The sequence below is a fragment of the Erigeron canadensis genome, chromosome 6 (genome assembly GCF_010389155.1).
Source record: "Erigeron canadensis isolate Cc75 chromosome 6, C_canadensis_v1, whole genome shotgun sequence".
NCBI classification, from domain to species: domain Eukaryota; kingdom Viridiplantae; phylum Streptophyta; class Magnoliopsida; order Asterales; family Asteraceae; genus Erigeron; species Erigeron canadensis.
Window position 1 is genome coordinate 2,073,665 of NC_057766.1, and position 15,798 is coordinate 2,089,462.

Here is a 15,798-nt window from a genome sequence, read left to right on the forward strand (position 1 = left end):
TTTAAGCATAGTGGATGACGGTAAATAGTCATTGGTTACGGATCGTAAACTCAAATTTTGAAGTATTTACATATATATATATATATACTCGAGAGAAAATTTTATATGTTGTGTTGTTGACTTTAGTGGCGAAGCTTGAAAAGTTTCAGTGGGGGGTCGGGATCTAAATGTTTTTTTCCCTAAGGCTATTTTTCGGGTAAATGGAGGGTCGAAACCGAGTATATCGAAATTTTTCTACACGAAAACAATATATCCCTATATCACAAAAAAAAAAAAAAAATTTCAGGTGATCATTTTTTCCCCAATTTGAAACATGACAGAAAAAAATACTCAGTCCACTCCACCTGAATGCGAGTGTAGCATGGAGGTCAAATTGTATTTAAACTAACCCTTATATTCAATAAAATAATTCGATGGGTAAAAGTTAAAACAATCATAGTATTTAAGTTAGATGATTACTAGCCTTTTATTTTTCCAGTAATACGACGACATATATCTATCTATACATCTTATAAAACAGTAGTTATCCTAACATTTTAAAGGCATCTATTTCACTTCAAAATTATTTTTAAACATTGCCACATAGGATTTTTTCTATGTGGCATCTCCACGTTTTTCCTCACAATATTTATTTTTTATTATCATTTATATATACTAATCAAAACTATTATAAAATATCAATATAATAATAGTCTAATGTGCATATTTTCGATCAAAGTAACAATCTATGAAATATTAAAATAGCAATATTAAATCAATTTTTTTATATCATGGGTATATATCAATTGCATATGTATGCAAATCCCAAATTTTGGCAACCAAATTTTAACTATTACTCCCGTATATTTATAATATTATTAATATAGTAATATATTAATTTAGATCTTCAAACTAATAATATAAGAATATCAGTAAATAATGTAATATCTAATATTTAAAACTATACATAAAACTATACCTTCTAAATCTTTCTGAAAAGACAGATTTTCCTCCTTTCATAGTTTCGTATGAAATTTGTAAATTCCGTTTTTATTTATCTCTAATTCTTCTCCTATAAGTTATTCATCATCAACAACATCCATTAGATTGGTTTTTCCCCAACATCTTTTATGTTTATCTTTATATCTCATTTCAATTTTGTGTTAACTATTTTTTTTTTGAATATAAGTTTAGCTTTCTGGATATATTTTATTTGGTTATTTTTATCTTATTATGAACAACTTCTTTCTTAAATATATGTTGTTGTAAATGGATTACATATCAGTTTGTAAAAGTAATAGATTATTTTGGTCTTATGTTACATTACACTTTAATTTAATTTTATGTTTATTGGTATTGTATGAAGTATAATATGTGATATTAAATATGAATATTTGATAATGTATAATTGTCCCAAAAGGTTGGTATAAATAATTTTATTATACATATTAAATAATAATAATAATTGTTTTACTCATTAATCGACTAATAGTTAAAGTACTTTGGATTAATCTATTTCAATATATATATAAATAGTTTCATAACCGATAAATATAAATTTATATATACATGCTTAAAAAACAAGTTATAATTGTCAATAGTTATTATTAATACATATATAACTAAACAATACGAATAACCTTTTTAAATAGTCGTATATCGTGCGGGTAAAAGACCTAATATGGATATATATATATATATATATTTATATTTATATGAGCATCTTAATTAAATTAACTGTTGAAATCGTTTTTAGTGGGTTGTGTACTTGTGTGTTAGCCCCACTTTGTCTTATTTATTACAGCTTTATACAATATGCCAAAAAATGATGTGACAAATTTGTTTGTGAAGTGGGTCTACCAATACGTGTCATTCGTTTAAACTATTTCATAAGATTACCGTTATTTATAATTATATACGATCGAGTAACAAACAAATGCAAATAGCTTTTTTTGGAACGGAAATGTATATGGCTTAATTTTAATTTCTGAAATTTCAGAAAAGAAAATTGATCATATTTTATTAAACAAATTTGAGTAGTAAATGTAATGTTTTTTTTTTATCTTTATTTCATCAATAAATCTTTAATTTGATCGAGAGGTTAAATCTAATTTAGTTATTATATATCTAGAGATAAAGAGCTGATATTTTTTGAATTGAGTGGTTGAGAATATATATTGCAATGTTTTTTTTCTTGGTTGAATTCTTTAACCGATCTCATTATTCTTAATATAAAATAATACAACAACCTTTCAAAAAATATATATATACAAAATTACCAATAATGAAAATATAAAATATACTTGAACGTTAAATAACATATGGTCACGAATGACGAAATCTAGTCGGGAATGAGGAAGTCACCCGCTAGTGACTATCTGATCTAGCTACATGTAGTAAGCCAAGTTTATGGATTTTTTTAAAAAAAGTTGATTTTACATGAAAATTTTAATATTTTAATTTGTTAAGAAATCATCGATTACGGTATATTAGTATAATTAACTAACTTCAACCTTACTTTTCAAAAAAAAAAAAAAAAAAACTAACTTCAACCTGTTTGTTTTTTCCGAATAAACCACTATTTATATTTAACTAACTTCACCTTGTTTGTTTTTTCAACCATTAATTATTATTGTCTTATTGAGTGGATAAAATGTTTAACTTAATATATATATATATATATATATATGAATTGAGTAATTAACTAATAAGTAGTTATAACGTTTATTTATTAAGTTAAATTACCAGTTTTTATATTCTATATAAAATAATAAAAAAATACATTTAACCTCTCTTTGTTTAAAGAAATAAATTAAGATCAAAGTTTATTACATTTGATAATCAAATTTGTTTAGTAAAATATGATCAATTTTCTGCTCTAAATTTCAGATATCAAACTTAAGCTATATGCATTTCCGTTCCAAAAAAGCTATATGCATTTGCTTGTTATAATAAACTTTTAAACCCTAGGTAATAATCAAACAATTTTTATTGTCAAACAAACCAAAAATTAAAACATTATTTTTTATTAAGCCCTTAGCTAAAAATCAAACAAACCCAAAAATTAAAAATCAACACTTATTAAATTGAGAAAACTATAAACAAATTAGAAATAAATATACAAATTAACTTGATACGTGAGGTGAACAAATTAACAAATAATCAGTTTTCTATTCCATGTTTCTCTTTACTTATTCTATTGGTGACATTACATATGTGAAATATTCATTTGAAACTAAAATTTCTGTGAAAATAAAAAAAACTGCTTAAAACACACACTGTAATCTGAATTTAACACAATGTGTTTTAATTGTGTAATTTAAAAACACATTGTGTTAAGTTTTAAATCACAATGTGTTTTTGATAGCATGTGAAAATCAAAAAATTGTTCAAACATATTGTGATTCACTTAACACAATATGTTTCCTTAAAAAAATAAAATTAAAAACACATTGTATTAAATTCAAATCACAGTGTATTTTGGTCAGTTTTATAGTTTTCACAAAAATTTTAGTTTAAAATTATTACAACCCGGTGACATATAATGAGTTTATAAATTTAAATTTATTAAATTTCTAACAAAGATGGGACTAATTAACCAAGTCGAACACTGATATGTATATGTATGCAATATATAATACTAGATGAGTGTCCGCGCGTTGCAGCGGTACCATTTAAAAAACGATAAGTGTGGTGATGATGGATACGGAAGACGATGACCGAGGTGTCGGTGATGATGGACACTGTCACACTGGAAAGTTATAGTATGAAAGAAAGGGAGACAAAGAAGTAGTGTAAAATAAACGTGTGTTACTTATTTTAAGGTTAGGGGTAATTTAGAGATATTATAAAAAGTGTTTAAAGTCTTAAACCTTATTTTCTTTATAAGGGTTTATAGATTTATAGATGAAGTCTTAATTATATTAATTACTCATAATATAACAAACGATTGAGTTTATAACAACTGCAATAAAACCCCTTAACGTTAACCTATAAATGTTGTAGTTACAACCTTAACCTATAAATGTTGTAGTTACAGACAAATTATTATCAATTAACGTATCATGACTTTCCTAGATTCGCATTTTCCCTAGCCTTGCATGCTTTTTCATGATGTCGATGAACAAGTCTTCATCATCTAATATCTAATGGAATCAATTTTTAGGTTTAATACAAATATTTCATATCATAGTTGATCCATCACAATCATAATCTTGGATGTTTGTCTTGCTAGCGTTGTTGTAACTATATATGATCGATACGGTAATATTGAAGCCTACAAGTAAACGTCAACAAAAAAAAACCGTTAACCAATATCACAACACGATTAAAAGTGTTCGGTCAATGACTCAATCTAAATTTAATTTATACATTTTGTTTAGATTTTACCTAATAAATATTAGTAAAGTTTTTACCATTGGATCTGATAAGATGGATTACTGAATCTGATACATTATCAGCTAGGACGCTAAATAACATGTCGATATATCAAATGATCGACTATTTGCGTGTGAATGTCTACCTCTTAATTAGATGCTCTCTATAGTAAAACGACCTTGACCTTAAACCAAGCTTAATTTTCCACCTATATATAACCCTTCAATTGGTCTCTACATTCACCCATCATCCCTAAGTACTACACACTCCTATACCTAATATTAAAAGGGTTTTTGTTGTTGTTCATATATAGAGATCAATGGCCTCTAAGAGCAATGCTTCACTACTTGCACTAAACATTCTTTTATTTGCAATGTTGAGTGGACATGGGACTTGTGGTGACCCTTTCCCATTACCAACACCAACACCAATTTCATTGCCAACACCAACACCAATATTGCCTCCAACACCAATGCCATCGCTAGCACCAACACCATCACTGACACCAACACCAACGCCATCGCCAACGCCATCACCAACACCAGCACTGACACCTACACCAAGCTTACCGCCAGTGCCAATGCCACCTACGCTTGCATGCCCTGACCCCATGCAAACTCCACCAGCTCCAACACCCGTGGAAACACCAGCACCAACACCAGTGGAAACACCAGCACCAACCCCATCGTCAATGCCACCTACGGTTCCTTGCCCTGATGTCTCCCCACCAACACCAACCGAAACACCACCCCCATCGCCACCTACCGCTATCTGCCCTACCCCCTCAGAATCGCCAATGCCAATGCCAACAACACCAACCCCATCACCAATGCCATCATCGCTTACATGCTCTAAAGACACCTTAAAGCTAGGTGTATGTGGCAACCTACTCGGTGGGTTGGTCGGTGTCATATTGGGTTCCCCATCCACAAAGCCATGTTGCACCCTACTCGAAGGCGTTGCTGACCTTGAGGCTGCGGTTTGTCTATGCATAGCCATCAAAGCTAATGTTTTGGGGGTCAACCTTAATGTGCCTGTCTCTCTTGAGTTGCTTCTCAATGCTTGTGACAAGAAACTCCCTAGTGGCTTCAGCTGTACTGCCTAATTATTAAGCCGCTGTGTGTTATTTCTTTTGCGGGTTTTGTGTGTTATTTTTCTACCGTACGTAAGAGCTTAGATATCTTTAAGGCTCATGTGGTTGATATCTCATTTCTTTGCTTTCTATTATTTATCTTATGCGTGAAACTGAATAAAATCCTATGTAAAATATGTATTAGCTAGCAAGCTGATGGTGTTTGTTGGAAATGAATTGAAACTTGGAAGATCTCGTTTGTATTATATTGACATTGAACATTTACTATATATATACTTCATCCGTCCCATCTTAAGTGTCTTATTTCAACTTTTAAAGTCTTTTACTTTAAACTTTGACTGTTCGAAATGGGAGAGATCTTTGGACAAGATGAGATTAGCTTTTGATCCTACAAAACCTTTTCTTTCATTATTAATGTAGCTGCTCCTTTTCGTTTCATTGTTGGTGTTGAATCTTAGTTATGTGCTTATTGCATATAGCAGATTGTCATGAGTTTGTGATTTATTTTACATGTTGTGATGAAGTTATGTGGAAAGGTTGTAAAATACAATCTTTTGTTGAAGACTCTCCATCTGCTCTGTGATATCGACACATATTTGACCGAAGTCCGCTCCTCCTTTCCGTTCATTGCATCTTTTGCAGGTGTCTAATTCAGTTTTCTGGTTTCCGGTATTATTTTTCTTATCTGTTGTTGTGCTTTAATTTACTTATGTTTTCGATAATACTATTGTTAATTGTACTGTATTGAGATCTCTAGCACTCAATGACATCCGGTTAATTAACTTAAAATCAAGCCCAAATGTTATTGGGATTCAGAAACTCGAGTTTGGCAACCTCAGGAAACAGGGCCCTATTTGACTCCCTGCTTTTTGCGAACCGTTTTTTGAAAACTACCATTCCAACAAATGTAGCCCAAGGCACTTGATATCTGCCACTCCGGTTGTCGTCGTTCTGTTCATTCAGAGCTGTGAGGAGAGCATCATATACTTCATTGACACACTCTAGCATTCAGTCTTGTCATCTTAATTATCTTCGTCGTCCTGTATCTCCTGGACAATCATCAAACAAAATCAAGGTTGGGATTGTTGTTTGCTTAGGTGGACAACCTAAGGACTTCATACATCAGCTGTATGACATCTCTAGCACCCATCGCTCTGTTGCCATATTATAAGCCTCAAATCCAAAATTAACAAGCTTGTCTAATAAGTGCACCTTCGTTATGCTCAAAAAACTAGACTGACATTCAAGCTAAAAACTAGAAAATGAAAACAATACAAACTTTTACAGTTGCTAGTTCTCAATGCCTCATTTGTCACAAAAGATGGTAGTCACAATCAAAACTCTATATGTGGCCATGGCTAGCAATTTGTTTAGAGACTTAAAATTCGTAACTTCAATGATTTACCCGGCCTTGAGACACCTCTTAAAAACATGGGGCAACTATTGTTACATCCCACATTATATACTATGCATCTGCAGGCTTGGTCAACCTATCGAGATGGGATGGGACAGTAGATGAATGATGGAGAAGAATGCGTAAGCCTTTTGATTGATGGAAAAACGGCAAAACTAAACTTCATCTTGTCTAGATTTCAGACTTTTTATTTATGAAATTCAATTTCAAACTGTTAGTTTAAAGCTGATCAACCTATATGATCAGCTCGTATGAACGACACACAAACATCTTTATTAATATTTCAACATTATAGATTCAACATGTAATCTGTAATACATGATGATGGGTAGCAGACAAATAATTGGATATAAAACCCAAGAATAGTAGTAACAAGCAGTGTTTCCTCTGAGATACAGAATTCAACACCCCAAAGGTCTCGCTGGGCAAATCCAATTTAAAAACTTTCGTTACCGTCACACTAGGAGGTCCCAAGTCAGGCTCCAAGTTCACCTCTTAATTTGAAAACTCCCACAAAAAGTTGTAAATAAAACACTGATTTTCTCATTCATGGTTTTCTCTATCTTGTTATATCTTGCTAAAGAGGTGATCATGTAATTTTTTTTGTTATATTATTGAACAATAAGTTTGAAAAATTTATTATTGAACAATAAGTTCATTGCATCTTTTGCAGGTGTATAATTTAGGTTTCTGGTTTTGATTATTATTTTTCTTATCTGGTGTGGTGACAGAAATTATGTGCTTTACGCCTTTACTTATATTTTTGATTACACTATTTATCTAATCTATTTTTCTTATTATTCATTATGTTGAAGCTATATCCAGCTTGTCACAATGTTTGTTTGCACTATTGAAAAAGGATTCACATTAATAGCAATATGTTAATGTACTGTATCGAGATCTCTAGCACCCAAAAGTTATTGAGATTTCTGTAACTAATAACTGTACTAATCAACATTCACACTAATTATTCATGGATGGAGATGCCATTGCTCTCTGTTGCCATATTGTAAGCTGCACCTTTGTGATGCTCAAAAACTGGACTGATACTTGCAGTTGCTAGTTGCCTAATATTTGTTATGCATTTTTTACATATGTATGTAGAAAAAAGATATAATTTGAGTAAGTCCAATACAATAGTAAAAGGGAGGAATAAACTTCTAAATGTAAACCATTTCATGTAAAGCAAATCCATTAATCCATTTTCGTAAAACCATGTTAAGACCCATACAAACATCTTGCAGCCCATGAGTTAATTTCAATATATTAACTTTAAAAGGCTACTTATGTTTGATTTACGAGTATATATACATGAGTTATGACACACTTTTAAAGGTATGTTTATACAATATGCTACGTTGTAACATCTAAATGTAGAATTTGATATTTTATGTCATTTATAATAGCTGCTTCAGTAAAATATGCCACAAAATGTGTGAAACAATCAGACGAAACATATACCACATCGAATAGTTAGTGGAAAAAAACAAGACGTTAGAGGCAGTTAGCTTCAACTGTAATTCGATTGCAGCAGTAAGTTTTGCTTATAATATTTGAGGAATTGAGGCTATAGCCAGCTCTGCACAAAACCATTTCATTAATTCAGTTTTCGTTAATGGGTTAAAAGGGTTAAGTTAAATTAAAGTTATCTGAAGTATATCTAAATCCAAATGCATTATACGTCAACATTCGCTTTTTAGAAGAACCTTGGACTGTTATTATACAAGAATAGCATCTGAAATTATCTGCAGAACATGAAAGGGATCTTAGTTGTTTTATCTCAAGCACATGTGAACATCTGCAGACAGTAAATTTGCAAGTCTTTGTTTATCTCTAAAGTATATATTATGTTTCTCTTTTCTTTTAAAGTGTTTTTCAGAGGCAACACAAAAAGATTCTTACAAGTTAGAGTGATCGACATAAATAGTCCTTGTGGTTTACCCAAACAGTCAGGTTTCGTCCTTTAACTTTCAAAACCTCAGGGATAATCCTTTATAGGAGGATAAGGTTCAAATTTAGTCCTTTCCATTAACCGACGTTATCCATTATCCGTTAGTGCCCTCACGTGTAAACCACGTGAGGGTAGTTTTGTATTTAGCCACCCTTTGACTTCCTTTGACTCGCTTTTCTCTCTCTTTTCCTTATAATATTAGCAGATTCATATATATATATATATATATATTTATATATATATATTTCCCCCTTTTCACAAAAACCCTAAATTAAAAACCATATATTATTTCTTTCTTTGTGTATCATAGCAGATCAATCATAAAATCAAGAATGGTGTTTTGTTGGTGCGGTAAGCAAGCAATACTACGAACATCATGGACTGACAGAAACCCAGGAAGGAGGTTTTTTGCTTGTCCCAAAGAAGTTTGTACTAAAAAATTAATTGTAATTTGGTTATACAGTTTGACCTAAATTGGGCATTGTTGGTTACCAGGGTTCCAAATGTAGATTCATTGGATGGCATGATCCAGAAATGTGTCAACGTGCTACTGAAATTATATCCAAAAATGGTTCCAAATGTCAGTTTGTATGTTCTCTTGACTACTAGGGGTTAAAACAGGTTCTTTCTCATTCCAATCAAGCAACAATCTCCTATAAGTTCCTTTATTTTTCATGGGTTTTGATGGTCTAGGCCTAGATGAAGTGGGTGTATCATCAGGGATCTCTTCAATCATAACTTTTAATGATCCAGGCATATAATACTGATCTAAATTTGACATGCCATGTTCAATGTAAACACTAAACAAATTAGTCTGTTCAACATAATTACCCAAATTATTTACATCCTGATCACTAGCTAGGGGTTGCAAACCATCGTCTAATGAACATCCTGGTTTCAAAAAGTAATAAAACATCCTTTGCCCTTCCACATAACCTAAATCCTCTATAATGGAGTCCATTTCATGAACTGAAAATTGATTAATATTAATGCAATCGGCATAGTTAATCTTACCCTTTTCATATGTCATTCCTGGCCATGGTGTGAAAAAACCTCCATGATGAACCTTCATCGAAAACAACCCAGCATAACTGTTTGCATTTTACAACATAAAAAATTGGTTAAATACTGAAACTTGAATAACTAAAGAGCAAAATTAAACAAACATATACTCACGATAAATACTGTCGAGGTCCCAATCTTCACCAGGCACACGAATGGTATACAATGGACACCCTGTCATATTTGTTTCAGAAAATCAAGGTTTTACATGGAAGAAGGAAGTGTGTGTGTTGGGATTGTGTTTGATTTAGTTTTTTAATTTAGGGTTTTTGTGAAAAGGGGGAAATATATATAGATATATATATATATATGAATCTGCTAATATTATAAGGAAAAGAGAGAGAAAAGCGAGTCAAAGGAAGTCAAAGGGTGGCTAAATACAAAACTACCCTCACGTGGTTTACACGTGAGGGCACTAACGGATAATGGATAACGTCGGTTAATGGAAAGGACTAAATTTGAACCTTATCATCCTATAAAGGATTATCCCTGAGGTTTTGAAAGTTAAAGGATGAAACCTGACTGTTTGGGTAAACCACAAGGACGATTTATGTCGATCACTCTACAAGTTATAAACAAAAAGGTTTCTTATAAGCTGATATGGGTCAGGCAAAGACTTTCGGGGGAACCATTGATCAGCCAACTTAATTAAACTCGATTATGCAGGAACCGAATCTAGCATTTCCATGTAACAAAAAAAGATGAATGAAGGATATGTGTGTTACCAAAGCACAAAAGGCTGCAGAACAAAATAAGCCGACACCCATACGCGCAAAGATAGCGCCAATCACGGGCTACCACAACAATTCAACTTTTGTACGTATAAGACCATCTTTTGTAGCAGAGGTCATGCTTTGTTAGAAAAGTATGATCATTCATATAGATCTATGGTATATAACTGCAACTTATATTTTGTTTGTAAGTGATAAGAAGAGCTAACCTGTTTCTAATGTTATTGTTGATATCAGAAATACCTTGAGCATAATACACAAGGACTACTTCTCAATGAACCTTAATTTCTTAATACTATTACAATTTACATATAATGAAATGCACGAAGCTTCTAACAGCTTCAATTCATTAATTGTTGGTAAAAAACAAGAATATTACGAGTAATATGGTATTGTTAATGATAATCCATACTCCCATAGGGCTGTCATTGACGTTCATAATTTTATGATGAAAGAAGAAATGTAATTTTTTATGCATGCTAACAAAAGACCCAATGACAAAATACGTATAAATGTAAAGCTATGTGAATAGTTCACGTGGTTACTTTTATGACGTGACATGCTACGTTGACAGTTTAATGGATATCTACCGTTAAAAACTAACGATAAAACTTTTATTAAAATTTTGTTAAAGAACAAATCCTTTTTATTAAAAACCTAAATAAGTTTCTTTACTTAAAATTTTGATTAAACATGTTTCCTTTATAAAGATTTTTTCATCTATAGAAAATTAAAAATAGTGATAGTTGGGATTTGGAAATGAGAATAATCGAACGGTTGAAATAATTGGTGGGGACTGGAGAGTGAGGTTAGAATCTCATGACACATTCCACCCTAGCAAATATTTTACCTATCCTCAGTAAATACACACACTCTCCGAATAACACGCCCACCCCTCCATCATCTCCTCCAAATCCATCAGTAAGTACACCCACTCTTTTATACTTGTTGTAAAACATACTCTGTTTGCTAATGTAGTTACTAGAATTACAAGCCCATACTTGACATGCCTCAATCAATGATTTGAAACCTAAGCCATTTCCGTTTTTAATGTAATGTTGTTTTAGGGTTGATTTTTGTGGTATTAGTTTAGGGTATTTTCTTGACATCTTAATAATATTTTATTGCTCACCGATTTTTGATAGTGTCTAGTTAGTTAGTTATTCCATTACTTTATTAATGATTTAAGGTACGGAATCAAATTTAAATACTTTTATTGTTGTTGTACAGGCCCTAAAAAACAATTGAACAAAATATATTCTCATGGACAACAGAATATCATCTAACAAAAGGGTGATGACAGATGATGACCGGAACAACAACCGATCATCATCCGTACACCAAGTCGTGTTCAACGACGACCTTCTGATCGAAATCTTACTCCGATTGCCAGTTATCTCACTCTTATTCTTTAAATCCGTATCCAAACGCTGGTTGTCTCTCATCACCTCACCCGCTTTCCAAATGTCCATTCCCCACGTGGCTTCATTCACCAGGAAAAAAAATATAACCATCCATATGAAACTAAACAACATTCACTTTTGGGTGTTTTGGCTCTGACGCGAGCAATGTGGAATTTTTGCAGTCCTGCAATGGTCTTGTTCTCTGTGTTATCAGGACTAATCCTCCTGACAGGTTTTACGTATACAATCCATCCATAAATATGTTTAAGATGCTCCCACAAGTAGATGGTGTGGAATTGGACAAGCATTCTGACCGTATGAGATTGGCTTTTGATCCTATAAAATCGCCTCACTACAAAGTACCACGTGCTCGAGTGATAGCTCCTGGTGGCATTCAACGAGGACACTCCATTCAAACATGGATTTACTCTTCAGAAGCAGGTTCGTGGAGAATTGGTGATACATTTACTCTTCAGCGGAGTATATTGGAATAATGCAATTCATTGGTCAAATAATTACTTTCATGTTCTGCATTTCAACTTAGAGCATCAATACATTACAAGCACAGAACCCCCAGAAGCCTCGGATAGCATCAGGTAAGAGTTGTTCGAGTCTCGTGGTTGCTTGTTACTTGCTTGTGCAAGCAATCGTCATCCCGAACGCTTGAACATTTATGAGATGAGGAGAGGGTATTCTTGGTCAGTTAGACACACTATTAAATACAATAAAGCTGGTATAGCCTCCTTTTTTGAAGCCCCGAAGATGTTTGTCACGGCGTTTCGTTTCAAGGTTCTGTTTATTGTGCTGGGTGAAAGAGAAGAGGAATCATTCGTTGTGTTGGACCTATATGAAAAGGTTGTAAAATACAATATTTTGTCGAACACTCTCCAGGAGCTTTGCGATATTAACCTAAATTTGACTAACTTTGGCACCTTTCCATTCATTACATCTTTTGCTGGTGTGTAATGCTACTTTATGTTTTCGGGTATGATTTCTCATAACTAATGTCTTGTCAGAGTTATGATGTGCTACGCTTTACTTATGTTTTCGATAACACTGTTGTTAATTGCTCATTATGTTGAAGCTATATCCAGTTTGTCACAATTCTTGTTTGCTATATTGAAAATGGATTCACATCATTAGGAAATGTTAGTAGTACTGTGTCAAGATCTCTAGCACCCAAGGACAATAGGTTAATTAACTTAATATCAAGCCCACAAGTCATTAGGATTTCGTAATTACTAGTTAAGATAGACATTATTTAGCCATGGATGGAGATGCTGTTGCTCTGTTGCCATATTGTATCCCTTAAATCCCAACTTAACAAGCTTGTCTAATAAGCTTCTGGCTCTGCACCTTTGGTGATGCTCAAAAACTGAACTTTACATTTAAAAACACAAACGTATACAGCTAAATGAAGTTATCTATATATAGATAGTAGTTACTTGGAGGGAAATTTATTAAATTCCTTGTATTGAAAATTTTGAAAATTAAGAGAACCATATGCTTTACAAAGTAGTACAGATACAGATAGAGAATGTTGTAATCTTTATCCGTAGTGCTGAACAATCCATGTTGGTTAAGAACCATTTATGGCAGTTCATGTTAAATGAGTAGGCTTCTTCGACACCATTAATCAAATGATGTTGGTATTCTGGGCAAATATAAAAACACTTCCAGCATATGCAGCATCTACATGAAACCAGATTCGTACCTGTGTTAAACAATTAACAGTAACTTCTGCATGTGAAACTTCATTTTTAGTCGGAAGTAGTAGAATACTAGATGAACATATGTTTTAAAACACAGTATCAACGAAGCTAATAGAAACTAGAGGCAGCTATTGATCCATATACAGATTTACTTAAGAATAGTCCATTCGGGTAATGTAAAATTTGTAACAGGTCACTTGGTTTCAACAAGTCGTAAGTCACCCACAGTGTATCACTAATTGCACACAAATAACGTTTTTCTTGGACAAACTCTTTTGGGTCAACCACCCCATTTCCAGGAGTACGAAAAGGTACCTATTTTTACTTACCCAACCCGTCTGACCAGCCCTGTTGTTACCTCTGAAAAAAACCTTTAGTTGGTTAAAGAGTTGAAAAATATACCGTTGCTAGTATACAAAAGCAACAAGAATAAGCATCTTTGACGGTTTATTAATTCACAGTGGTCACAGTTCAACATTTCCAATCAACATTTCACCCCTTAATCGGGTTATTCACGGGTCACAGTTCTAATTCTGATCCTGTTGACGCAGGTATACTCGGGCAGGAGTATACCCATCCCATTGTTAATATATTATGTAGTTATGTTTATTATTCCTCAAGTTAAATACAGAATGCTTTTGCTGTTTTGTCGTCTCCTCTGCATGTTTTACTTTATGACACCTGTATTATTACATCAAACAACAATTGAATTGGGATCAAAGAATTAAGGGATTGGATTTGTCCCCGTCTGTCTTGTTTCAATATATCTTTATCTTTTCTATATACACATACGAACACAAAAGTGAGTATGTTGTGTGTTTATTTGGGGCGTTGAAACCTAGATTTGGTATCAAAGAGGGGTTTGGTAAGCGGGTTTGAAGATTGGAGATTGCCTCCACCGACGGTGGTGTCAGGTTGGCGGAGGGCATGAGTGAAAGACGGATTGTTGTTAGACAAGAGAAAACGGAAAAGAAATGATGTTTTTGTGATTCTCGTTGTTGCAGGGAATTGCCGTATGGGATGACCGGGTGACAGGTGATAAACATCAGTTTTCCTGGTTTTTAGTCGTGATCAAAGGAAAGGAAAGGGTGTATCGAAAGAAGATATTATGGGTGCCATGATGGTATATAAGGATACACCAGATTTTGCGTCAGGTACACAGAAAAAAGGTTACAGGGGGAGTTATCAGATGGAATAATGTTTCCGGTCCTGAGAAAATAGATGCAATCAAGTACATTGCGTTGCTTGAAGCAGAAGTTGAGGAACTTAATCGTCATGTAGAAAGAATATCTGCCAATGGATCAAATGAATTGTTGAACTATCTCAAGTCTCTTGAGCCCCAAAATCTGAAGGTTAGTAGTTAATAAATGTCCTAGTTTCCCATCCACCAAGTAGAATGGCTTCAGATTAATTTATGATTGAGAAAGTTGTGTCAGTACTTTGACTTGTTTTATATTCTCCTTTCCAAATTCAACTATTGTAATTTTCATCTTGCAACTATTATATCATCAAGATAAATTATGGTGGCATATTGCGATAGTTGGATAACAGGTTCCAAATGTGTTTATCTTTGTATTGGTTGAACCGGGTCATATTCGGTTGAACCAAAAAAATGACCTTTTTATATCTATAAAACTGGGTTTGAATGAAGATCGGTTAAACTTGAACATGAGTCGGGCGCTACAATAAGTATATAATCCCTTTGTCTCATATTAAGTGTCATATTTTGACTTTTTGAGTCTTTTTCTATCAACTTTGATCGTAAATGTTTTTGTTTATGTTATACAACACTTGATATAACATATATAAATTGATTGAGTTTTAAATGTACCTTTCATTGATATAACTTTTATCAACTAATATATAACAAAAAAAAATATATTTATGGTCAAAGTCGGAAAAAAAGACTTGAACAGTCAAAATAAGACAATTAAAATAGGACGGAGGAGTAAAACATATCATACATCATCCAATATATTACTTGTTATTTTAATAAATACAATGTTACATTACGATGAATGGAGACTTCAATTTTATTACAGTATGATTTATTAGTATTGGTATGGTAAAAGTTAT

The 15,798-nt window shown here is 32.8% G+C and overlaps 2 protein-coding genes across 2 annotated transcripts; both read left to right on the forward strand.

Annotated features, from left to right (window-relative positions):
* Positions 1 to 4,612: 4,612 nt before the first annotated feature.
* Positions 4,613 to 5,678, forward strand: LOC122605123 (14 kDa proline-rich protein DC2.15-like). The gene has a single exon (XM_043778004.1). It carries the CDS (start codon positions 4,676 to 4,678, stop codon positions 5,459 to 5,461), a length of 786 nt encoding a protein of 261 aa, XP_043633939.1. The 5' UTR covers positions 4,613 to 4,675; the 3' UTR covers positions 5,462 to 5,678.
* A 5,788-nt stretch (positions 5,679 to 11,466) lies between these two features.
* On the forward strand, positions 11,467 to 15,244 carry LOC122603079 (F-box protein At5g07610-like). Its single transcript, XM_043775691.1, has 5 exons — positions 11,467 to 11,528; positions 11,838 to 12,160; positions 12,225 to 12,451; positions 12,612 to 12,995; positions 14,727 to 15,244. Exons 2-4 carry the CDS (start codon positions 11,871 to 11,873, stop codon positions 12,974 to 12,976), a joined length of 882 nt encoding a protein of 293 aa, XP_043631626.1. The 5' UTR covers positions 11,467 to 11,528; positions 11,838 to 11,870; the 3' UTR covers positions 12,977 to 12,995; positions 14,727 to 15,244.
* Positions 15,245 to 15,798: the final 554 nt, after the last annotated feature.

What these genes read in the sequence shown, in the direction of transcription:
- LOC122605123 (XM_043778004.1), top strand. Translation starts at nt 4,676, where the DNA reads ATGGCCTCTAAGAGCAATGCTTCACTACTTGCACTAAACATTCTTTTA.
- LOC122603079 (XM_043775691.1), top strand. Translation starts at nt 11,871, where the DNA reads ATGGACAACAGAATATCATCTAACAAAAGGGTGATGACAGATGATGAC. An exon ending in ATTCACTTTTGGGTGTTTTG is followed by an intron (nt 12,161 to 12,224) that starts GCTCTGACGCGA and finishes CTGTGTTATCAG; the next exon opens with GACTAATCCTCCTGACAGGT. An exon ending in GATTTACTCTTCAGAAGCAG is followed by an intron (nt 12,452 to 12,611) that starts GTTCGTGGAGAA and finishes GCATCAGGTAAG; the next exon opens with AGTTGTTCGAGTCTCGTGGT.